This window comes from Hemitrygon akajei, unplaced genomic scaffold (assembly GCF_048418815.1).
Source record: "Hemitrygon akajei unplaced genomic scaffold, sHemAka1.3 Scf000139, whole genome shotgun sequence".
Classification (NCBI taxonomy): Eukaryota; Metazoa; Chordata; class Chondrichthyes; order Myliobatiformes; family Dasyatidae; genus Hemitrygon; species Hemitrygon akajei.
Genome location: NW_027332025.1, coordinates 1,246,238 through 1,271,435, shown reverse-complemented (window position 1 = coordinate 1,271,435; position 25,198 = coordinate 1,246,238). Strand labels below are relative to the sequence as shown.

General features: G+C 45.4%; 1 protein-coding gene across 2 annotated transcripts in view; it reads right to left on the bottom strand.

Moving 5' to 3' along the window:
• Positions 1–2,974: 2,974 nt before the first annotated feature.
• The window catches only part of LOC140723820 (NACHT, LRR and PYD domains-containing protein 3-like), a 46,757-nt gene continuing 24,533 nt past the window's right edge, over positions 2,975–25,198 (bottom strand). Inside the window, exons 2-13 of one of the 2 annotated variants that reach the window (XM_073038357.1) lie at positions 24,803–24,895; positions 18,144–18,310; positions 17,073–17,244; positions 16,926–16,976; positions 10,821–12,558; positions 9,654–9,740; positions 9,328–9,498; positions 9,002–9,172; positions 8,676–8,846; positions 4,198–4,368; positions 3,875–4,042; positions 2,975–3,710 (exon numbers count right to left, since the gene is read on the bottom strand). In XM_073038357.1, the coding sequence (XP_072894458.1) occupies positions 3,608–3,710; positions 3,875–4,042; positions 4,198–4,368; positions 8,676–8,846; positions 9,002–9,172; positions 9,328–9,498; positions 9,654–9,740; positions 10,821–12,558; positions 16,926–16,976; positions 17,073–17,244; positions 18,144–18,310; positions 24,803–24,863 (3,231 nt within the window). In that variant the 5' untranslated portion in view covers positions 24,864–24,895 and the 3' untranslated portion in view covers positions 2,975–3,607. Of the gene's footprint in view, positions 3,711–3,874; positions 4,043–4,197; positions 4,369–8,675; positions 8,847–9,001; positions 9,173–9,327; positions 9,499–9,653; positions 9,741–10,820; positions 12,559–16,843; positions 16,977–17,072; positions 17,245–18,143; positions 18,311–24,802; positions 24,896–25,198 lie in introns of those variants that run through there. The other variant, XM_073038358.1, reaches the window with a different exon arrangement.

Below are 25,198 nucleotides of genomic sequence, written 5' to 3'. Positions count from 1 at the left end.
CTGAGTCGGGTAAGACTTCCGGAAGCGACGGCTTACCGGTCGAGTTGTACTCGGCTCTGTGGAACCGGATGGGCCCCGACCTGCTGGAAGTGTACAACGCTACGCTCCTGGCAGCAGCATGTCCGAATCCATGAGGAAGGGCATCATCACCCTCATCTACAAGCATAAGGGGGAGAGGGAAGACATTGGGAATTGGAGGCCCATCTCACTCCTGAATGTGGACTACAAGATCCTGTCCAAGGCTATCGCCAACATGGTCAAGTCTGCACTGGAGCTGGTGATCCACCAGGACCAAACCTGTGCTGTACCGGGCAGGAAGATCTCAGACAGCCTCGCGCTGCTGAGGGACACCATCGCCTACGTGCAGGACGGGGGGGGGGGGGGGGGTGGACGCCTGCCTGGTCGCCTTGGACCAGGAGAAAGCCTTCGACAGGGTATCGCACACGTACATGGCGGATGTACTCTCCAAAATGGGATTTGGGGCGGGAATCCGGAATTGGATCAAACTGCTCTAAACGGACATCTGTAGCGCAGTCCAGGTCAACGGGTGGGAAACAGACAGCTTCCCCATCAGGTCTGGAGTCAGGCAGGGCTGCCCTCTCTCCCCTGTCGTGTGCTGCATAGAACGCTTTGCCGAAGCCATCAGGAGGGATGAGGGCATAAGAGGGGTGACGCTGCCAGGCAGCGGAGGGGCACAAGTCAAAACCTCCCTGCACATGGACGACGTCACCGTCTTCTGCTCCGATCCGAGGTCAGTTCGCAGGCTGATCAGCGAACAGTTTGAGCTGGCGTCGGGGGCCAAGGTCAACCGCACGAAGGACGAATCCATGCTCTTCGGCAACTGACCCGACCGATCCAGTGTCCGCTTCGCCATCCGGTCTGATCACGTGAAGGTGCTGGGGATCTGGTTCGGAGGTGCTGAGGCGTGCAGGAAGAACTGGCAGGAGCGGACTGCCAAGGTGAAACAGAAACTGGGACTGTGCTGAGGACGCTCCCTTTCGATAACGGGCAAGAACCTGGTCATCAGGTGTGAGGTGCTCTCAGGGCTGCTGCACTTGGCGCAGGTGTGGCCAGTGCCCCGCTCCTGCAGCTTGGAAATCACCAGAACCGTCTTCAGATTCGTCTGGGGATCGAGGATGGAGTGAGTCAGACGGGCAGTCATGCACAAGTTCCTGGACAATGGGGGCAAGAACGTTTCCAATGTCGCCCTCACCCTGATGGCCAGTTTCGTGTGTGGATGCATCAGGTTGTGTGTGGATCCCAGGTACGTGGGCACCAAGTACCGCATTGTGCCGATGTTCTACCTGTCCCCCTGGCTACGAAGGATGGGTCTGGTCCCTTTCCCGCGCAACACCCAGTCAGCTGGTCGTTGCCGCCATGTCTGTCCTTCGTAGAAAAGTTTTTCCAGGTCAACGCCTTTGACCACAGGGCCATCAGGCAGTGGTCAGCACGTAATGTCCTGCAGGCACTGCAGGAGAAGGACATGATGGACACAGTGGGGTGGTTCCCTGAGCAGACCATCCAGTTCATTTGGCAAAATGTCTCATAGCCAGACCTCACCAACAGGCAGCAAGACCTCGCCTGGCTGGCCGTGAGAGGGGCATTCCCAGTCTGATCCCTCCTGTACACCCGGGACGTCGCCTCCACAACCTGCTGCCCACGGGAGGACTGCAGTGAGGAGGAGTCGGTGACCCACCTCTTTGCACACTGAGGGTTTGTGGAGAAGGGTGGAAGGGACGGTGTCGAGATTCATCCCCAGCAGCTGCGTGACAGAGGACTCTCTGATCTACGGGCTGTTCCCGGGGACGCACAAGGAGACCAACATCCGGTGCTGCTGGTAGATCATCAACTCGGTGAAGGTCCAGAAACTTGATGGTCTTCCAGCACACGGAGATGACCGTGGGGGAATGCTGCTGACTGGCACCTTCTCGGTTGCAGGAGTATGTGCTGAGGGACGCGCTGATACTTGGTGCAGTCACCGCAAGGGCCCAGTGGGGAAGGACCAGGGTTTAGGGTTCTTCTCCAGCAGGAGTGTGTGGGATTGGGTGGTGGGGAGTTCACCCCTCAACAATGGTGTGTAAAGATGAACCAACAGAGTGCCACATGAGTGGCTGAAAGTGTGGAAATGCATAGAAACATCTGTAAAGGGCAGAGTCATCAAATGGTTTGTTGTAAATAATTTTATTTTTGAATACAGTATATCTTGATTTAAAAAAAATCTCACGCCACAGAACAGGAGAGGGCGAAATGGACAGCACAGAGGAAGGCAAATTCACTCTCTGACGCTGTGAGTGTGTGATGGGACGGTGTGGAGGGAGATTTTCTCCTCGTCTCACCCCGGGAGTGTGTGATGGGACAGCGTGGAGGGAGATTCACTCTGTGTCTGACCCTGGGATTGTGTGATGGGACAGTGTGGAGGGAGATTCACTCTGTGTCTGACCCCGGGTGTGTGTGTGATGGGACGGTGTGGAGGGAGCTTCACTCTGTGTCTGACCCCGGGAGTGTGTGATGGGACAGTGTGGAGGGAGATTCACTCTGTGTCTGACCCTGGGATTGTGTGATGGGACAGTGTGGAGGGAGATTCACTCTGTGTCTGACCCCGGGAGTGTGTGATGGGACAGTGTGGAGGGAGCTTCACACCGTGTCTGACCACGGGAGTGTGTGATGGGACAATGTGGAGAGACTTCACTCTGCCTTTAACGCTGGTATTTCATCCCCCATCCGTACTTGTACTTGGGACTTCATGGACACACCTCTATTATAGTCGATTTTATCTGATGCGGGGCAGTTAGCCACGATGTGGGTTGGGTGGAGATGAGATCCTGGGCACCCAGACTCTGCCAGTCCGACCTCCCTCAGCCTGGAGCTGAGACGCTACTGTGTCAGTGTGAGGAGCTCCGACCCACTGTTGCAGTGCACAGGGTGCGGGGGGCAGCAGAAACCTCAAATAAAACTCGAGTCCGGCACCAGGACAGGAAGTTACAGCGGTTTATTGATTTCATCATGACAAATGTAAATTAAACAATGTGTGAGCTGCTGACGTGCGGGAATAAATAAGCTGCTCCCGACTCACTCACAGTCACACACAATTAACTGACCGGCGACAAGGAGTGACCGGTTGAATAATCAGTCCCGTTTCTCACCGTCACTCTGCATCGGGGAACCGATGATTATAAAATCACAATTCAGGGCCGTGTCCGGGATCGCTGCAGATCCAGGGTCACTGCCGAGGGATTTGTCCATTTAACATCATTATATCGGCCAGACTGCCGAATGCACTGTCCTCAGCAAAGGGAGCAAAAAGATTCTCACCTTGGATAATCCCACCCCGGGACACCGCTGTCCCAGACTGAGCCCTGGACCCCGGGCTCTTCTGGTCTTTGTACTTCCTGGGGCAGTCTCGAACCCACACAGGTGGCAGCTGGACAACAGGCGGAAATAGGTCACTGCGGAATGGCTTCCGATGTCACCGAGCCCGATACTGGAGCCGGTTCCGTTAAAACCATTGGGAACTAAATCCGGCGCGCGGCCATTAAAGGTAATGGCGGGCGTTAAAGGGGAGGGTGGAGAATCGGGCAAAATGCCACTATTCCACGGACAGGGATGTTCACACATTCAGATGTTCACAGATCACTCTCAGTCCGGGTCTGACTCCCTGCAGACATCTCAGTTCCTTACCCCCGATCTCACTGAACTGATTCGACCCCAGGCTGAAACAGTTGGGAGAATAAAGATGAAATAAACAGATTACACAACAGTGTCAGTAACAGGGGACTGGGGTTAATGTTTTAACAACTCTCACAGACAAATATCACCAGAAAACCCGTAGATCTGCTGATATTTTATCACATTAAACATTAACACAAACACTCACCAGATCCACTCCAGACTCGGGAGGGTCAGTATGAGGCGGCAGATAGCGGGGACAGATCGGTCTGTCAGCGAGTTGTATCCCAGGTTCAGCACCGTCAGTGATGGGTTTGTACTGAGAGCGGAGACGAGATCCTCGGCACCAGAATCTGTGAGACCGACATTGTCCAGCCTGGAGATGAGTGAGAGTGAGGGTGAAGGAGACAGAGAGACAGGAGATGGTACAAATCCCCAGTGTTTATCAGTAACACAATTACTGATCACATTAATGTTCACTGTCAGACACCCAGTGACGGTAAACACAATCTCCCACAGTCTGGTACTTACCACAGTTTCTGTATTTTACACTCCGGGTTCCTCAGAGCCGCAGACACCAGTTTCACTCCTGAATCGCCCAGGTGATTATCACTCAGGTTCAGCTCCGTCAGTGATGGGTTTGCACTGAGAGCGGAGGCGAGATTTTCGGTACCAGAATCTGTGAGACTGACATGGGTCAGCCTGGAGATGAGAGAGAGTGCGGGTGAAGGACACAGAGAGACAGGAGACGGTATAAATCCCCAGTGTTTATCAGTTACACCATTACTGATTTTTTTCTTCAGCACGACTGTGCAAGTCAGCCAGTGAGAACAGCAGAAAGAGTTTAAAAGGAAGACAGATTTACAAAGCGAGCGTCAGAGGAGCGGGAGACAGAGTAGGAAGGCTTTGGCTCAACGGGGCTTCGGCGATAAAGAGTCGAGGCGAGGTAGGTTATCTGTTTACAATACAGACAGAGAGTATGTGTGTGAGGCTGGTTTTCTGTGCTCGGTGTCAGATGTGGGAGATCCTGGAGACTCCCAGCCTCCCGGACGGCAACATCTGCACCCGGTGTGTCGAGCTGCAGCTCCTTAGGGACCGAGTTAGGGAACTGGAGATGCAGCTCGATGACCTTCGTCTGGTCAGGGAGAGCGAGGAGGTGATAGAGAGGAGTTACAGGCAGGTGGTCACACCGGGGCCACGGGAGACTGAAGAAGTGGGTCACAGTCAGGTGAGTGAAGGGCATGAAGCAGGTACTAGAGAGTACCCCTGTGGCTGTCCCCCTTGACAATAAGTGCTCCTGTTTGAGTACTGCTGAAGGGGGGGACGGCCTCCCTGGAGGAAGAGGATGGCAGCAGTGATAGGGGACTCTATAGTTAGGGGTTCAGATAGGTGATTCTGTGAACGCAGGAAAGAAACGCGAATAGTAGTTTGCCTCCCAGGTGCCAGAGTCTGGGATGTTTCAGATCGCGTCCAAGTTATCCTGGAGTGGGAGGGAGAACAGCCAGAGGTCGTGGTACATATTGGTAAAGAAAAAGGGAAGAATTTCTGAAAACAGACTACAGGGTGTTAGGAAGTAAATTGAGAAGCAGGACCGTAAAGGTAGTAATCTTGGGATTACTGCCTGTGCCATGTGGCAGTGAGAATGGAAATAGAATGAGGTGGAGGATAAATGCGTGGCTGAGGGATTGGAGCTGGAGGCAGGGATTCAGATTTCTGGATCAATGGGACCTCTTTTGGAGCTGGTGTGACCTGTACAAATAGGACGGATTGCAATTGATTACCAGGGGGACCAATATCCCGGCAGGGAGGTTTGCTAAAGCTACTGGGAAGAGTTTAAACTAGAATTGCTGGGGGGTAGGAACCGAACTGATGTGTTGGAGGAGAGGGAGGTTGGCTCACTAATGGAGAAAATTTGGAGACAGTGCGAAAGGGAGGATAGACAGGTGATATAGAATGGACGCGCTCGGTCCAATGGTTTGAGATGTGTCTATTTTAATGCAAGGAGTATTATGAACAAAGCAGGTGAGCTTAGAGCGTGGATCAGCACTTGGAGATATGATGTTGTGGCCATTACAGAGACTTGGAGGGTGCAGGGGCAGGAATGGTTACTTCAAGTGCCGGGTTTTAGATGTTTCGGGACGGACAGGGAAGGAAGCAAAAGAGGTGGGGTTGTGACACTGTTGATCAGAGATAGTGTCACGGCTGCAGAAAAGGAGGACGTCATGGGGGGGTTGTCTATGGAGTCTCTGTGGGTGGAAGTTAGGAACAGGAAGGGGTCAATAACTCTACTGGGTGTTTTGTATAGACCACCCAACAGTAACAGGGGCATCGAGGAGCAGATAGGGAGACAGATTCTGGAAAGGAGTAATAATAACAGGGTTGTTGAAGTGTGAGATTTTAATCTCCCAAATATTGATTGACATCTCCCTAGAGTTAGGGGTTTAGATGGGGTGGAGTTTGTTAGGTCTGTTCAGGTAGGTTTCCTGACAAAGTGTGTAGATAAGCCTACAAGAAGAGAGGCTGCACTTGATCTGGTATTGGGAAATGAACCTGGTCAGGTGTCAGGTCTCTCATAGGGAGAGCATTTTGGAGATAGTGATCACAATTCTATCTCTTTTACCATAGCATTGGAGAGGGATAGGATCAGTCAAGATAGGGAAACCTTTAATTGGAGTAAGGGGAACTATGAGGCTATCAGGTTGGAACTTGCAAGCATAATTTGGAAACAGATGTTCTCAGGGAAATGTACCGAAGAAATGTAGAAAATGTTCAGGGGATATTTGCGTGGGGTTCTGAGTCGGTACATTCCAATGAGACATGGAAAGGATGGTCGTGTACAAGACACATGGTGCACAAAGGCTGTTGTAAATCTAGTCGAGAAAAGAAGGGCTTACGAAAATTTCAAAAAACTAGGTAATGATATGAATCTGTAAGATTATAAGGCAAGCAGGAAGAAGCTTAAGAATGAAATTAGGAGAGCTAGAATGGGCCACGAGAAGGCCCTAGCGGACAGGATTAAGGAAAACCCCAAGGCATTCTGCAAGTACGCGAAGAGCAAAAGGATAAGATGTGAGAGAATAGGACCAATCAAGTGTGACAATGAGAAACTGCGTATGGAACCGGAGGAAATAGTGAAGGTATTTAAAGAAGCATTTGCTTCAGTATTCATGACGGAAACGGATCTTGGCGATTGTAGGGGTGACTTGCAGCAGACTGAAAAGCTTGAGAATGTAGATATTAAGAAAGAGGATGTGCTGGAGCTTTTGGAAAGCATCAAGTCGGATATGTCACCAGGACATGGCGGGATGTACCCCAGGCTACTGTTGGAAGCGAGGGAAGAGATTGCTGAGCCTCTGGCAATGATCTTTGCATCATCAATGAGGACGGGAGAGGATGCGGAGGATTGGAGGTTTGTGGATGTTGTTCCCTTATTCAAGAAAAGGAGTAGGGATAGCCCAGGAAATTATAGGCTAGTGGGTCTTACTTCAGTGTTTGGTAAGTTGATGGAGAAGATCCTGAGAGGTAGGATTTATGAACATCTGGAGAGGCAAAATATGATTAGGAATAGTCAGCATGGCTTTGTCAAAGGCAGGTCGTGCCTTACGAGCCTGACTGAATTTTTTTGAGGATGTGACTAAGCACATTGATGAAGGTAGAGCAGTGGATGTAGTGTATATGGATTTCAGCAAGGATTTGATAAGGTAAACCATGCAAGGCTTATTGAGAAAGTCATGTGGCATCGGATCCAAGGGGACATTGCTTTGTGGATCCAGAACTGGCTTGCCCACAGAAGGCAAAGTGGTTGTAGACAGGTCATATTCTGCATGGAGACCGGTGACCAGTGGAGTGCCTCAGGGATCTGTTCTGGGACCCTAGTCTTTGTGATTTTTATAAATGACCTGGATAAGGAAGTGGAGGGATGGGTTAGTAAGTTTGCTGATGACACTAAGGTTGGGAGTGTTATGGACAATGTGGAAAGCTATCAGAAGTTACAACGGGACATTGATAAAATGCAAAACTGGGCTGAGAAGTTGCCCATGGAGTTCAACCAAGATAAGTGTGAGGTGTTTCATTTTGGCAGGTCAAGTGTGATGGAAGAATATGGTTTTTATGGTAAGTCTCGGCAGTGTAGAGGATCAGAGGGATCCTGGGGTCCCAGTTCATAGGTCACCCAAAGCTGCTACGCAGGTTGACTCTGTGGTTAAGAAGGCATACGGTGCATTGGCCTTCATCAGTCGTGGGATTGAGTTCAAGAGCCGAGAGGTAATGTTGCAGCTATATAGGACCCTGGTCAGACCCCACTTGGAGTATTGTGCTCAGTTCTGGTCGCCTCACTACAGGAAGAAAACCACAGAAATGGTGCAGAGAAGATTTTCAAGGATAAATCAACAGGCCCGAAAAGTTAGCTGCTCCTTTCAACGGATGCTACCTGACCTGCTGAGTTCATCCAGCTTGTTTGTACGTGTTGATTTGACCACAGCATCTGCAGTGTGCTTTGTGTTTCCAAGGATGTTGCCTGGATTGGGGAGCATGCCTTATGAGAATAGGTTGAGAGAACTCGGGTTTTTTCCTTGGAGTTACGGAGGATGTGAGGTGACCCGATAGAGGTGTATAAGATGATGAGAGGTATTGATTGTGTGGGTAGTCCGTGGCTTTTTCCCAGGGCAAAAATGACTTGCATGAGAAGGCTTAGTTTTAAGGAGATGTCAGGGGTAAGTTTTTTTACGTAGAGATTGTTGAGTGTGCGGAATGTGCTGCCGGTGGTGGTGGTGGAGGCGGGTACGATAGGGTCTTTAAGAGACTCCTGGATGGCTACATGGAGCTTAGAAAAATAGAGGGCTTTGAGGAAAGCCTAGTTAGTTTTAAGGTTGGGACATGTTCAGCACAGCTTTGTGGGCCGAAGGGCCTGTATTGCGCTGTAGGTTTTCTTTGTTTCTACTGATCACATTAATGTTCAGTGTCAGACACCCAGGGACTGAAAACACAATCTCCCACAGTCTGGTACTTACCGTAGTTTCTGTATTTTACACTCCGGGTTCCTCAGAGCCACAGACACAATTTTCACTCCTGCATCTCCCAGTTTATTCTCACTCAGGTCCAGCCCCGTCAGTAATGGGTTCGTACTGAGAGCGGAGGCGAGATCCTCGGCACCAGAATCTGTGAGACCGACATCGATCAGCCTGGAGATGAGAGAGAGTGAGGGTGAAGGACACAGAGAAACAGGAGATGGTACAAATCCCCAGTGTTTATCAGTAACACAATTACTGATCACATTAATGTTCAGTGTCAGACACCCAGTGACTGTAAACACAATCTCCCACAGTCTGGTACTTACCCCAGTTTCTGTATTTTACACTCCGGGTTCCTCAGAGCCGCAGACACCAGTTTCACTCCTGAATCTCCCAGTTCATTATTACTCAGGTTCAGCTCCATCAGTGATGTGTTTGTACTGAGAGCGGAGACGAGATCCTCGGCACCAGAATCTGTGAGACCGACATCGATCATCCTGGCGATGAGAGAGAGTGTTGGTGAAGGACACAGAGAGACAGGAGACGGTACAAATCCCCAGTGTTTATTAGTAATACAATTGCTGTTCACATTAGTGTTCAGTGTCAGACACCCAGTGACTGTAAACACAATCTCCCACAGTCTGGTACTTACTCCAGTGTCTGTATTTTACACTCCAGGTTCCTCAGAGCCGCAGACACCAGTTTCACTCCTGAATCTCCCAGTTCATTCTCACTCATGTCCAGCTCCGTCAGTGATGTGTTCGTACTGAGGGCGGAGGCGAGATCCTCGGCACCAGAATATGTGAGACTGACATCCCAGAGCCTGGAGATGAGAGAGAGTGAGGGTGAAGGACACAGAGAGACAGGAGATGGTACAGATCCCCAGTGTTTATTGGTAACACAATTACTGATCACATTAATGTTCAGTGTCAGACACCCAGTGATTGTAAACACAAACTCCAACAGTCTGGTACTTACCAAAGTTTCTGTATTTTACACTCCGCATTCCTCAGAGCCACAGACACCAGTTTCACTCCCGAATCTCCCAGTTCATTCTCCCCAAGTCTAAACACAAACAGACAGATTGATCAACAAAGTGATTCAAACCATGGGTCTGAGGGAATTTCTCTCACTCGGATATTTCAGGAAACATTAAACCCTTCAGTAAATCACTGATCGAGGTTCCCATCACTGTCAATGTCCCTCACTGTCCAGCTCCAGCGTATTCACCGAATGTCAGTAATTTAGTTTGTTGGTGTGACCCTGTAATCTGCACATATTCTGTCTCTTTCCCTGATGGTTAGAAAAGTGTTCCTGACGTGAGAGGGTCGGGAGGGGCAGAGATGAAGGATGGGAGAAAGTCCCACAGTGAGGAAGAGTTGTGAATATGGAAATGTCGATAGGAGACGGTGGAAGATTCCCCACCTGAGGAAAAGGGATGGGAAGACAGAATCTGCAGGAGGAAGGGGGATGAGGATTAGAAGACACTCAGGAGGAAGAGGAATGAGGATGAGAAGTCCCGCAGCAGTATACCGATGGGAAAAGATAATCCAATAGGATAAGAAGATCCAGAAATAGATTGCAAGGGAGGGGTGTGTCTGAACTGAGACCCACAATCGGGAGAGGAGATGCACCCATGGGGTCTGGGTATCTGATAGTGAGCACAGTCACACAGGTGGACTGATGGTGATAATCACACACGGGGAAGGGCAAGGGAGGACAATCTCACGATGGTATTTCTTTCCTTCTCACTGGGACAGTCTGCTGACGGTCTCTTGTCCGTCACCGGGAAGCGCGTGGGAAACTCTGACCCACCTGCTGCAGTCAGTATCGGTCTGGGTGTTAGTAACAGTGAGAAGGAACATTGTCAATGGATGTGTCACAGACAGCAAGAAACACAGCCATTCCTGTGATTTACTGCCATTAAACCAATGGCCGATGTTCACTGATCTGATGAAGTCTCCAACATCCCTTCACAAGGAACCACAGAACCCTCCCATCCTTGGGGAATTACTGACGGATCCCTGGGTCATTTGTCACCATTCTTCACAATCTGAATTACTGCAGTTTTAAGCAAATCCCTTTACATTGAAACAACATAATGGAACAGTTTCACAGTTCAGAGTGAGAGATAAATCAAGTTACCTCAACTCCTGGCACTTGTGCAGCCCGGGTCCCAGCCGCTGGATTCCTTCGCACTGAATGTGGCAGTTCCCCAGGTTGAGGTGTTTTATTCTATCACAGAGTCCGATGACATGAGACAGGACCGCGCAGTCAATCGGTGTCAGTGTCATTCCACTGAATGAAAGTGTTTCCACAGATCCCAGTGCGGCCTGAGCCAGTCCACGATTCTGAGACTCAAACAGGTAGTGCAATGTGTTCAGGAGGCTCCTTTTACCAGCTTCACTCCCCGTGTTTCCACTCCGGCGTTTAATCTCCTCCATCATCCAGTCAATCACCCGGCAGGTTGTTTGATGAGGAAATGGACCCAGAAACTCCTCCAGGCCCCGAGCTGTCATTGGGTTGGAGAGACCAGCAACAAAACGGAGAAATACCTCAAATCGACCATCTGTCGTGTAGTGAGCTTCAGTGAGGAGTTTCATAATATCTCTGCCATCTGAAATCAAGAATTGTGCGACTGCAGCTACAAACTCTTGGATGGTGAGGTGAGGGAATGTGTACACCACGCTCCGGGCCGAATCCTCTCTCTCCAAAAGCTCCATCAGGAACCCGGACAGGAACTGGGAAGGCTGCAGATTGTACTTGATTAAATCTCCATCTGTAAACACAATCTTCTTCTCGGACACCCCTCTGAAGGCCATCTGACCAACCCTGAGTAACACATCACGGGGGTTCTCAATCTCACGGCCGTGGTTTTTCAGGATGTTGTAAATATAGTAGGAGTACAGTTGGGTGATGGTCTTGGGAACTCGGTGTGAGTCCTTGACTCTTTGTGTGAAGAAGGGGCCCAGTGCCAGAGCGAGGATCCAGCAGTAGGAGGGGTTGTAGCTCATGGTGTACAGGATCTCGTTCTCGTTCACGTGTTTGAAAACAGCTGCCGCCACCGTCTGATCTTCAAAATGTTTGATGAAGTATTCCTTCCTTTTCTCACCAACGAATCCCAGGATTTCAGCCCAGACACTGATCTCAGCCTTTTCCAATAAATGTAATGCAATGGGACGGGTGGTCACCAGCACTGAACACCCTGGGAGCAGCTTGTGCTGGATTAAACTGTACACAATGTCAGACACCTTGCACTTGAAATCAGGATCTGTGCATGTGGACCGAGGTTCTGTGTCTCTTTGACTGTCAGTAAAAACAATTTTGTCATTGAATTCATCCAAACCATCAAATATAAACAACAATCCCTCTGGGTTCTTCCAGACGTCTCTCAGGATATTCCCAAAGTAAGGATACTGATCTAGAATCAGTTCCTTCAGGTTTATTCTACAGTTAATGGAGTTTAAATCCCGGAATTTGAAACTGAATACAAACTGGAACTGTTGGTATATTTCCCCCGCGGCCCAGTCATAAACAATCTTTTGTACCATTGTTGTTTTCCCAATCCCCGGTTCTCCAGCCATTGCTGTCGAACTCCCAGATTTGGATTTACTCCGGGTAAAGCTGCTCTGGAACAACTGATCAGTCCGGATTTTTTCCAGCTTTCCGCGGAGATGGTTCTGTCTCCACTCATCGTTGTCTCTGCCTCTTGCCAGCAGCTCATGTTCCACCAGTCTTCGATCTCGAACAGTAGAAATGACCGTGAGCTCAGCGTATCGATCAACCAGCTGGAAAACCTTCACCTTCTCCCTCATCAGGATCGTGTTCACTCTCAGTGTTTCAGTTTGTGCCCGCAGAGTCTCCTTGTGTTTCTGTTGAACATCTTCAATGGGAACAGACAGCAGACAAACTGTTAGATGCCTCAACTCAGAACTCAGTATCTAAGCACACGAGAGTTATCTCAAACCCATGGCATTAATGGATTCATCAATGGATGTTCGTACAGTAAAGTAAATTTGATTAAAAGACCCCTGACTGGACAGAGAGGCCTGGTCTAGATAAACACCAGATGATCACATTTCCACATTAATTGTGCAGTGAAGGTGAGTATTTCCCTGGTAGTTTACTGATGCCCGACTGTCCCGTACTGGACAACATCCCACTACTGCCACAGATATCATTATTCCTGTGGAAGAAACTTTTAATCCCCTGTGTTGATGTGGTGTATAGACATAGCAAAGAGGGTAGTGGGAATGCTACCAAAGGAACAGGTCAGGGAATCACAACTTCCCCCTCTTAGCATCACTGATTCAAAATGCAGAGGCAGATTTGCTGATCAGCACATGCACTGTGGGTGGCTGGTTGGGGTGTGCGGGATCTCAAAATGTGTTCGAACCCTTTCATGGGTGTGTGGGGTCTTGCAATGTGCCTGGCTCTCACAGTGTGTCAGCATACTGTCGGGATGTGTGGATTCTCACAGCGTGAAAGGGGTGTGTGGGATCTCATACTGTGTCAGGAACCTGTTAGGGTTGTGTGGGGTCTCTCAGTGTGTCCGGACCCTGTCAGGCGTGTGTGGGGTCTCACACTGTGTCAGGACCCTGTCAGGGGTGTGTGGGATCTCACACTGTGTCAGGACTCTGTTAGGGGTGCGTGGGATCTCACAGTGTTTCCCGACACTGTCAGGGGTGTGTGGGATCTCACACTGTGTCAGGACCCTGTCAAGGGTGTTTGGGGTCTCTCAGTGTGTCAGGACCCTGTCAGGCGTGTGTGGGGCCTCACAGTGTGTCAGGACCCTGTCAGGGGTGTGTGGGGTCTCACAGTGTGTCAGGACCCTGTCAGGCGTGTGGGGTCTCACAGTGTGTCCGGACCGTGTCAGGGGTGTGTGGGGTCTCACAGTGTGTCAGGACCCTGTCTGGTGTGTGTGGAGTCTAACAGTGTGTCAGGACCCTGTCTGGTATGTGTGGGTCTCACAGTGTGTCAGGACCCTGACAGGGGTGTGTGGGGTCTCACAGTGTGTCAGTACCCTGTCAGGTGTGTGTGGAGTCTCACCGTGTGTCAGGACCCTGTCTGGTGTGTGTGCAGTCTCACAGTGTGTCAGGACCCTGTCTGGTATGTGTGGGGTCTCACAGTGTGTCAGGATCCTGTTAGGGGTGTGTGGGATCTCACAGTGTGTCAGGACCCTGTCTGGTGGGTGTGGAGTCTCACAGTGTGTCAGGACCCTGTTAGGGGTGTGTGGGATCTCACAGTGTGTCAGGACCCTGTCAGTGGTGTGTGGGATCTCACAGTGTGTCAGGACCCTGTCAGGGGTGTGTGGGATCTCACAGTGTGTCAGGAGCTTGTCAGTGGTGTGTGGAGTCTCACAGTGTGTCAGGACCCTGTCAGGGGTGTGTGGAGTCTCACAGAGTGTCAGGACCCTGTCAGGGGTGTGTGGGGCCTCACAGTGTGTCAGTACCCTGTCAGGGGTGTGTGGGATCTCACAGTGTGTCAGGACCCTGTCAGGGGTGTGTGGGGTTTCACTGTGTGTCAGGACCCTGCCAGGTGTGTGTGTGAATTCACAGTGTTTCAGGACCCTGTCATTAGTGTCTGGGTTCTCACCGTGTGGCAGGACCCTGGCAGGAGTGTGTGCGGTCTCTCACTGTGTCAAGAACCTGCCCGGTGTTTGTGGTGTCTGAAAGTGTCTTACAGTGTGCCAGGATACTGTCAGAGGAGTGTGGGGTCTCACTGCATATCAGAACCCTGTTACGGGTGTGTGGGGTCTCACAGTGTATCTGGATCCTATCAAGGGTGTGGGGTCGCACATTGTGTCAGGACCCTGTTAAGGGTGTGTAGTGTCTCACAGTTTTCTGGACCATGTTAGGCATGTGTGGGGTCTCACAATGTTTCCCAACACTGTTAGGGTGGGTGTGGGGTCTCACAGTGTGTCAGGACCCTGTCAGGGTTGAGTGGGGTATCAAAGTGTGTCTGTGCCCTAACAGTGGAGTGTGGTGTCTCAGTGTCTTTCAGGACCGAGTCAGTGGTGTGTGGTGTATCACACTGTGTCAGGACCTTGTCAGGGATGTGTGTGGTTTCACAGTGTGTCAGTACCCTAACAGGGGTATGTGGGTTCTCTCAGTCCTTCATCATCTGGTCACTGGTGTGTAGTGTCTCACAGTGTATCTGGATCCTATCAAGGGTGTGGGGTCGCACATTGTGTCAGGACCCTGTTAAGGGTGTGTAGTGTCTTACAGTTTTCTGGACCATGTTAGGCATGTGTGGGGTCTCACAATGTTTCCCAACACTGTTAGGGTGGGTGTGGAGTCTCACAGTGTGTCAAGACCCTGTCAGGGGTGTGTGGGGCCTCACAGTGTGTCAGGACCCTGTCAGGGGTGTGTGGGGTCTCACAGTGTGTCAGGACCCTGTCAGGGGTGTGTGGGGTCTCACAGTGTGTCAGGACCCTGTCAGGGATGTGTGGAGTTTCGCAGTGTGTCAGGACCCTGTCAGGCGTGTGTGGGGTCTCACAGTGTTTCAGGATCCTGTCAGGGGTGTGTATGGTCTCACAGTGTCCGGATACTGTCAGAGGTGTCTGGGGTCTCACTGTGTATCAGAACCTTGTTACGGGCGTGTGTGGTCTCACAGTGTATCTGAATCATATCAGGTGTGTGTGGTGTCTCACAGTGTGTCAGGACCCTTTCAGGGGTTGGTGGTGTCTCACACTGTGTCAGGACCCTGTTAGAGGTGTGAGGGGTCCCACAGTGTTTCCTGACACTGATAGGGGTGTGTGGGGTTTCATAGTGTCTCAGGACCCTGCCCGGCGTGTGGGGGGTCTCACCATGTGCCAGGACACTGTCGGTGGTGTGTTGGGTCTCACAGAGTGTCAGGTCTCTGTGACATCTCACAGTGTGTCAGGACCCTGCCCGGTGTGTGTGGTGTCTCTCAGTTTTCAGGACTCTGTCAGGAGTGTGTGGTGTCTCACAGTGTATCAGTATCCTGTCAGCCATGTGTGGAGGCTCACCGCGTGTCAGAACACTGTCAGGGTTGTGTAGGGTCTCACTGTGTGCCAGGACACTGCCAGGTGTGTCTGGGATCTCACAGTGTGTCAGGACCCTGTCAGTGGTGAAAGCAATAACAGATGACAGAGGCGTGAACAGCTTGAAAACATCCTCTGTTACCATTTGAAAATTAACGTCCTTGGAATTTGTTCTTGGAAATGAGACAGGCTGAATGAACGTTGTGGCCTTATATTTCTGTTCAAGGGCTTCGAGTAATCAGTTAAAGCATGGGTTACTGTGAGATTAATAATTTTTACGATGTCTGTCTTTCCTTCGCCCTCTCCTCTGTTAAATGTGCAGTTGAGTGATCCAACTCAGTCCGCGATGATGAACCCTCACAATCTCTTGAGCCCAAGAGATACCAGTTGCATTTTCGGAGACACAATGTGCTTACGGATGTAGTGAGTTTCTTATCCAGACGATCACAATTTAATTAATTGCAATATTATTTATAGATATCTTCAGTACTTTCTACCTTTTTGCTGCAATCCCACAACCCTCGGTTTCTCTGTCCAAATTCCCATCTCTTACCCTTCCACAGTGTCCACACAACACAGACACACATGAATTTCAGCTGAGGATTTAGTCTCTGATCTCCCCCTCACTAACATTGTTTCCTGATGGAATTCCAGGATTACTGAGTGGGAAATTGAGCTGGATAATTTCAGCAGAGTTGGCACTAAGGGGTTGCAAAGTTGGAGCGAGTGGGGTTCATATGCTGCTCTGGGATTAAACAGACTAGTTGGGGTGTTAACTGCTTTTCTCATTAAATGGATGTTGTCATGCTTATTCTGTGACGATAACTTCAATGGATTCCCAATTCTAAAAAATGATAACCTGTAGGATCTGAGGGAGTTTAGAAATGTGGTTCAGGATGAGGGTGTTGGGTTGGGTGGTAGGGATATTATTTCATTTTTCAGAGTGAGAAATTTCCCATAGTTTCGCTCCTCAGATTGCCCTCTTCTCCATTCTGACCCCGGTAGGGGGACCTGTCTTTGCAGGACCCGGAGAGGAGTGATCCCTTTCAGCAACGCCCCCAACTCTCTGCGTGCTTCCTCATAATGTCCTGTGAAAACTCTCCCTCCAGCAAACATTTTTCCATGTGTCTCACTGTGTGTTGTGACACGGTGGAACATTTACCTGATCAAATCCTCCTGGCTCAGCAACGATAGGTCCCTACACAACATCAACCATTGATGGAAACAGCGGTTTCTTCATTTACCTTTCAGCTCCCTGGGAATCTCCGGTAAGGGTTGATGGACCGGAACACAACCTGTTCAGATTTAAAATAATTTTACACGTTTCAATTCCTCAAATTTTAAGTATGTAATATTTGAATCCAAAAGTAAATTAATATCTGATATCTCACCATGTTCCTGTATTTCTTTCAGTATTTTGTCCAACTCTGGGACACCAATCCGCATTTTCACAAAGGTTTCCCACATCACCCTCCGGGCGCGGGAGCCTTTCTCCATCACCAGGCTCAGGAGGAGTTTAGAACTGTCCGCCCGCTCTCCCTTATCAGCGAGATCAGAGATTTTCTGTGAAGAGTAACAGTGAACATATTGGGGACTGACAGATTCACACAGAGAATGAGAAGTAAATGATGTGCTCTGTAACGGGATCACACTGAGCAGTCACCCGGACGGGTGCTGATCCTGTCTGGACATGGACTGTACATTCTGAGTGCAGAGCACACGGAGGGACATTCACCGTGAACCTGGTCCACCAGTCAATGAGATCCTGGCTGGTCTGTGACCGCTTCATTGACGTGGCTCCAAATCCATAAATAATTCCTCACCGGATTTGACGGTGTAAAACAGAATCAGAAAATATTGATCACAGATGAAGAAAGAAGTCAGGAGGGTTTTTATAACAGAGTGAACAGTCTCAGAGAAGTTGCAGAAAAGATGATGTGATTCATCCCCTCAGTCCGCCAGTGTCCAACATGACAGCGGATTACCGGCTGACTCCTGATGCCTTTCCTTTGCCTTTTCCAGTGGAGGTTTATTCAGTGATTACACATTACAACATGGCAGTATTCCCCAATCCACACTGTTTGCAGTTACAGATTGTAACAGAATGATCTCCACCCAGAACAGAACACACTCGAGCTCCTGTGACATCCAGTCGTAATGCCCCGGTTCTTACTGAATCCTGCCGTCACACTGTACACTCTTCCCGAAATAAAAATTCCTACCGTATTTCCATTTAAGCTCGTTTATTGCAACATCATAGAACTGTTGCCTCGCTCTGAACATTGAGCTGCAGCAGGGGTATTTACAACTCTTTCAATCATTCCTTCAGATTCACAGCTTTAAGAATTATATATATTTATTTCTGATTTGTTGTTATGCTCTATTATCCGATGAGTGAGAGTCCCGACACCCATCAGTCCTGTGATGTGTGAAAATTCAAACCCATTCGCTCTCCCACTCACCCGATGTTCCTCTCCGCTGAACTGATTCTCGGCCGTTAACGCCAGACTCACTCCGTGCACCCCTCTTTCCATGGTCTGTTCCAGCCTGTCCCGGTAGAAATCCGTCAACTGCAGCAGCTGGAAATCGTCCCAGCTTGCCAGGAGCTCGGTGATCACTGAGCTCGGACCTGTGAAGGAAAATTAGGAGCATTAAAGACATTTCAACACCATACAGGGTAGTAACTTTCTCTCTGGAAACTAAAGATCACAAAACACAGTCCGGGCGGGGTGGGGGGGGGGACGTCACGTGATGACGTAGGATGGAGACGCGGGAAACCAGCTCCCGTAAAAAATCAGTAGATTGATGTTTACGTGAAGAAAAGTTAGTAAATACTTTCTAAAAGTTACTTATAAACTACTCCGGATTGTTTCAAACTGTGTCTCATAAACAGAAGACGAAGAAAACTATTACCGTGAAGACACCGCAAATTGGAACAGAATCAAGGCCCACCTCTGCGAGAGAACCGCGGGCTCAGGTACATTTCACCTGCGGTGATACAGAACAGGAAACTGCGGCAACATTGACCATTTCTAAAGAAAAAGACCAACAAGAACTGCGCAAACGTGAAGGAAGGAGCATGCGCAAACGCGAGCAACTCAAACTACAAATCCCAGTTACGATTGAAACCGGAAGTGCAAGTGAATCTGCGGCCGATTCAGATTCTCTGGATAAATCAGACGAAGATGGAGATAAAAGTTTTTGTGGAAATATAGAAAAAACTTTGATGCAAATAATGCGTAAATTAGAAAAATTAAACGCATTAAAAGAAATAAAAAAGATAAATATGGAGATTATGTTTGATAAAATGATAAAAAGACAGGAAAAAATGATAAAGAGAATTATAGACATGGAAGCAACAACGGAAGACATGGTTGAAAGAATGAATAAAATGGAAGATAATATCTCTGCCTGGACATTAGAAAGAAAACAATTGTTGGAAAAAGTGGATAAGCTAGAAAATTTTAGCAGACGAAACAATATTAAGATTGTTGGACTTAAAGAAGATATAGAAGGAGAAGATCCAATAATTTTTTTTCAAGAATGGATCCCTGAGAACTTGGAAATGGAAGAAGAAACTCTAATTGAAATTGAAAGGGCTCATAGAGCCTTAAGATCAAGACATCAAGCTGATCAAAATCCGCGATCAATTTTGATAAAATGCTTAAGATACCAAGATAAAGAAAAGATCCTGAAGGCGGCTGCCCAATGTGCCAGAAAGAGTAAAGTGACATTGATGATAGAAGGGAAAGCAGTTCTTTTCTATCCTGATATAAATTATAACCTTTTGAAGAGAAAAAAGGAATTTAACCCAGTGAAAAAAGCTTTATGGGAAAGGGGTTATAAATTCATAATGCGTAACCCAGCAAAACTGATAATTTCCAAGAGATTTCCAAGCGTAATGGATTAAAGATGAAGACAGAGACAGTGAATGGAATTGATGGACATTTGAGGATGATACAGGGGGAGAAATATTAATTGCGAGTAGTATTTTTCTTCACATATATATACTTTTTATGTCGTGGGGGAGCTGGGTGAGCTTTGGATCGATTGCTACGGGATTCACGTGTGTAGTCATGGCGATTGCCATGACCCGTAAAACAGAGGGGGGTAATGTTGTGGTTTTTTTCATCCACAACATTAGTAGGGGGTATTTTGTTTTTTTCTTTATAATCTATTTTTCTTCTATCTTTCTTTATTTGCCTGGATGATCGGTGGGGACACACATAGCAACATGGAGAATTTTAAAAAGATTCCCCAAAGTACCACAAAGTTGAAAGATTATGTATTATTATAGATTGGAGTAACCCAATTAAAAATAATGACCAATTTACTAAATTTTTAAAGTTTTAATGTTAATGGGCTTAATGGACCGGTGAAAAGAAAAAGAATCTTAACACACATTAAAAAAATGAAAATGGATATACCTTTTTTTACAAGAAACACACTTAATAGAGAAAGAACATCAGAAATTAAAAAGAGATTGGGTTGGAAATGTTATTGCAGCTTCATTTAACTCAAAGGCGAGAGGAGTTGCAATTTTGGTTAATAAAAATTTACCAATTAAAATAGAAAATGTATTAATTGATTCGGCGAGGAGATATGTAATTATACATTGTCACTTTTTTCAGAACTATGGACTCTTATGAATATTTATGCACCAAATGAAAATGATGAAAAATTTATATGAGGTCTTTTTGAATTTGGCTAACGCACATGACAAGATATTAATAGGTGGAGATTTTAACTTTTGTCTAGATCCAGTTTTAGATAGATCAACAAAGGTTGTCACAAAATCAAAAGTAGCAAAATTAACTTTATAATTGATGAAAGATTGATATATGGAGAAGAATTAACCCAAAAGTAAGAGATTATTCATTTTATCCAAATAGACATAAAACTTAGTCAAGGATAGATATTTTTCCTATTAACAATGAATATTCAAGACAGTGAAAAATATGGAATATAATGCAAGAATATTGTCAGATCATTCTCCTTTGATAATGACAATGATAATGATAGATAAAGAGGAATCAATTTGTAGATGGAGATTTAATTCAATATTACTAAAACGTCAAGATTTTTGTGATTTTTTGAAAAAGCAGATTCAGGTTTTTTTAGATACAAATTCACATTCAGTTGATAATAAATTTATATTGTGGGAAGCAATGAAGGCATATTTGAGAGGTCAGATAATAAGTTATACTTCTAAAATTAAGAAGGAATATATGATAGAAATAGATCAATTGGAAAAAGAGATTACAAAATTAGAAAATGAATCTCAAAGATATCTGACAGAAGAAAAACGAAGACAACTTGTTAATAAGAAGTTACAATATAATACACTTCAGACATATAGAACAGAAAAAGCAATTATGAGAACTAAACAGATATATTATGAACTAGGTGAAAGATCACATAAGGTTCTTGCTTGGCAGTTAAAAACAGACCAGACTTCTGAAACGATAAATGCAATTCGAACAAGTAAATAAAATTACTTATAAACCTTTAGAAATTAATGAAACTTTTAAGAATTTTTATTCTGAACTGTATAAATCAGAACCACAAAATGATAATGTCAAGATAGAAAGGTTTTTATCATAAATAACTCTTCCAAAATTGAATTCGGAAGAACAGAAGGTATTAGATGTGCCTTTTACATTAAAAGAAGTCGAAGAAGCTCTAGGATCATTTCAAAGTAATAAATCCCCTGGAGAAGATGGTTTTCCACCTGAATTTTATAAAAAGTTTAAAGATCTATTAATTCCTCCTCTTATGGAGTTAATACATCAAGCGGAAAGAATGCATAAACTTCCAGAATCATTTTCGACAGCTATTTTAATAGTATTGCCAAAAAAAGATAAGAGATCTTTTAAAGCCAACATCATATAGGCCTATTTCTTTGTTAAACACTGACTATAAAATAATAGCAAAAATCTTATCTAACAGATTATCTAAATACCAAAATTAATACATATGGATCAAACAGGATTTATCAAAAATAGACAATCGGCAGATAATGTAACCCAGTTACTTAGCATAATTCATTTAGCACAAAAGAGGGAGGAAATGAGTGTGGCAATTGTCTTAGATGCAGAAAAAGCATTTGATAGATTGGAATGGGATTTTTTATTTAAGGTATTGGAAAAATATAGATTAGGCGTATCCTTTATAAAATGGATTAAAACCTTAAATACTAATCCCAAAGCTAAAGAAGTGATAATTGGTCAAATTTCAACAGCATTTCAGTTAACAAGGTCAACTAGGCAAGGTTGTCCATTATCACCTGCTTTATTTTGTGTTGGCGATAGAACCATTAGCTGAATTAATTAGAATGGACCCAGATATTAAGGGTTTCAGAGTTAACCAGGAGGAATACAAGATTAACTTATTTGCTGATGATGTTCTGCTTTATTTAACAAACCCATTGTACTCGTTGCGTAAATTATCCTCTAGATTAGAAGAATATGGGAAAATATCAGGCTACAAAATAAATTGGGATAAAAGTGAAATTTTACCTCTTACTAAAGGATATTATAGTCAATGTCGATTAATAACTCAATTTAGATGGCCGATAAACGGTATAAAATATTTAGGTATAAGAGTTGATAATGATATAAAGAACTTGTATAAATTAAATTATTTACCATTATTGAAAACAATTCAAGAAGATCTTGATAAATGGATGATATTACCAATAACATTAGTAGGTACAGTAAATACCATAAAAATGAATATATTCCCTAGATTACAATACTTATTCCAATCACTAACAATACAACTGCCCCAGAAGTTTTTTCAAGAGTTAAATAAATATGTGAGGAAGTTCCTTTGGAAAGGTAAGATGTCAAGAATATCGTTGAAAAAATTGACATGGAACTTTGATCTAGGAGGGTTACAACTTCCAAATTTTAAGAATTATTATAAAGCAAATCAACTTAGATTTATTGCATCTTTTTTTGAGAAAGATAGACCGTCATGGATTAGAATAGAACTAGATAAAATAGGAGAAGATACACCAGAAGTTTTTATATATAAATGGGAATCTAAATGGATACGGGAAAAGAAAGAATCTCCTATATTAAAACATTTGATTTCTGGAATAAGATAAATGTTGATGATGAGATAAAGAAATCTTTATTAGCAAAGAGATCTTTAATTCAAAATTGACATTCCTTTTATAATGGATAATCAATTTTTATATAATTGGTTTCAGAAAGGGATTAGATATATAGGAGATTGTTTTGAAGGAGGTATATTAATGTCATTTGATCAATTAAAGAATAAATATAAAATATCAAACAACACTCTTTTTTGTTACTTCCAATTAAGGGCTTATTTAAGAGAAAAATTGGGTCAAACAATGTTATTGCCGAAATCTAATGAAATAGAAACTTTAATTCAAAAAGCAAGAACTCAAAAAAATTATTTCTTTTATGTATAGTTTGATTCAAAAACAGGCAATTAAACAAGGAATCCATGTCAAGACAAAAATGGGAAATTGACTTGAATATTAAAATTGAAGAAACAAATTGGTCAAGACTATGTCTTGATAGTATGACAAATACAATAAATGTCTGGTTAAGATTAGTGCAATATAATTTTTACATCACTTATATATTACACCACAAAAAATAAATAAATTAAACCAAAATTTATCTGATCAGTGTTTCCGATGTAACCAAGAAATTGGTACTTTTTTACATTCTACTTGGTCTTGTTCTAAAATTCAACCTTTTTGGACAAATTTAAGAGTTTTACTGGAACAAATTATTGGAACACAACTTCCACATAACCCAATATTATTTTTATTTGGCGATATTGAAGGGATAAAACCAAAACCCAAATTGAATAAGTATCAGAATGAATTCATAAAAATTGCACTGGCAGTAGCCAAAAAGGCTATTGCAGTTACTTGGAAATCGGATTCATACTTAAGATAGATCGTTGGAAGAATGAAATTTCTAGCTGTATTCCACTTGAAAAAATTACTTATAATTTAAGAGATAAATATGAAACATTTTTGAAAATTTGGCACCCTTTTTTTTTTACAAAAGACAGGATTAAATATATAGGTGCTCCGAAGATAAAATAATTGGTTATTTGGGGAAATAAATAAATATATATACTAAAGTTATTATGAACTCCGTGGAGCATGTGGGGATCTTCCAATATCGAGGCATTCTTTCTTTCTTTCTTTCTTTCTTTCTTTCTTTCTTTCTTTTTTCTTCTTTTTCTTTTTCTATTCTTCTATAGGGATGTTAGGGGGGAGGGGGGAAGGGTAGATTTTTTTTTCTTTCTGTAATCATTTGAAAACTCAATAAAAAATTTTAAAAAACAAAACACGGTCCGAAATATATATATGGGAGAACGGGTTTGGGCCGGAGGGTAGGGGTCGCCGGTGGTGTAGGAGGTGGTATAGTTCCATCTGTTGAAGTCTGCTCTTTCATGTCCGCAGGAATATACCTCCCTGTTTTGAAAGGACTCTGCTTATTCCTGAGAATATAGTAACCCATCAGCATCACTCTCCTGGTACTACCCATCACCACCGCTTTGCTCTCGGTTACTGTCTGCCTGCCTGGTCAACCCCTTCCTTAGCAAATCTCTAGGATTTCTCACAAAATGCTGGAGGTACTCAGCAGGTCAGGCAGCATCTATGGAGGAGAATAAACAATCAACGTTTCAGGCCAAGGCCCTTCATTGGACTGGAAATGAGGGGACAGAAATTCCAGATATTTCCACATTACTTTGTATTCCTTGTTGTCCTGATCTGAAATGTTGACTGTTTATTCCTGTCCATGGATGCTGCCTGACCTGCTGAATTCTGCCAATATTTTGCGTGTCTTTTTGTTGCCCGAAACTTTCAGCACCTGCAGAATGTCTTGTCTTCTGGAATGACTCGCTATTTTAATGTGCATCACAATCTGTAAGAGGAGCAGGAGCAGACGGTAACTGTACTCCTTCCACGTGTGACTGTGTTTCCCCAGAGATGTTAACTCTCTCTCTCTCTCTCATCTCCCTGCTCAGTTTTCACAAATACTTTGTGAATTGCCTATATTGCATTAAACCCAGACGCAGAATCCGCAGAGTATTTATAAATTAAAATAATTCGCCAACATACCCGTGTCCTTTCTCGACGTTGACGTCACTGGAGCTCCTCCACTGCTCGAACCTTGATGCATTTTGGGGACAGGTGTGATCAGTTTTTACTGTTCTGTAACAAAACAAAACAACAGGAGGGTCAGACATTAATTAAAGGAGAATACTGTTTTGTTTTTAAACAGAGGCAAACACTTCCAAACATCTTGGGCCGATCCACTGAAGCCTTGACATGGCCTGATCCACCTGTGCCCATCCACCCACAGTCACACAATGTCCATTTCCGATCTCTCCATGGATTGTACACTGGACCAGGATTTTCCAGGGTATCTACTCTCTGTATTGCAGGCAATTCCCTTTTTGGAACCAATCTTGTGTCCTGGACCAGGTGTGTTGCGTCTACGGAATGGCAAGGCAG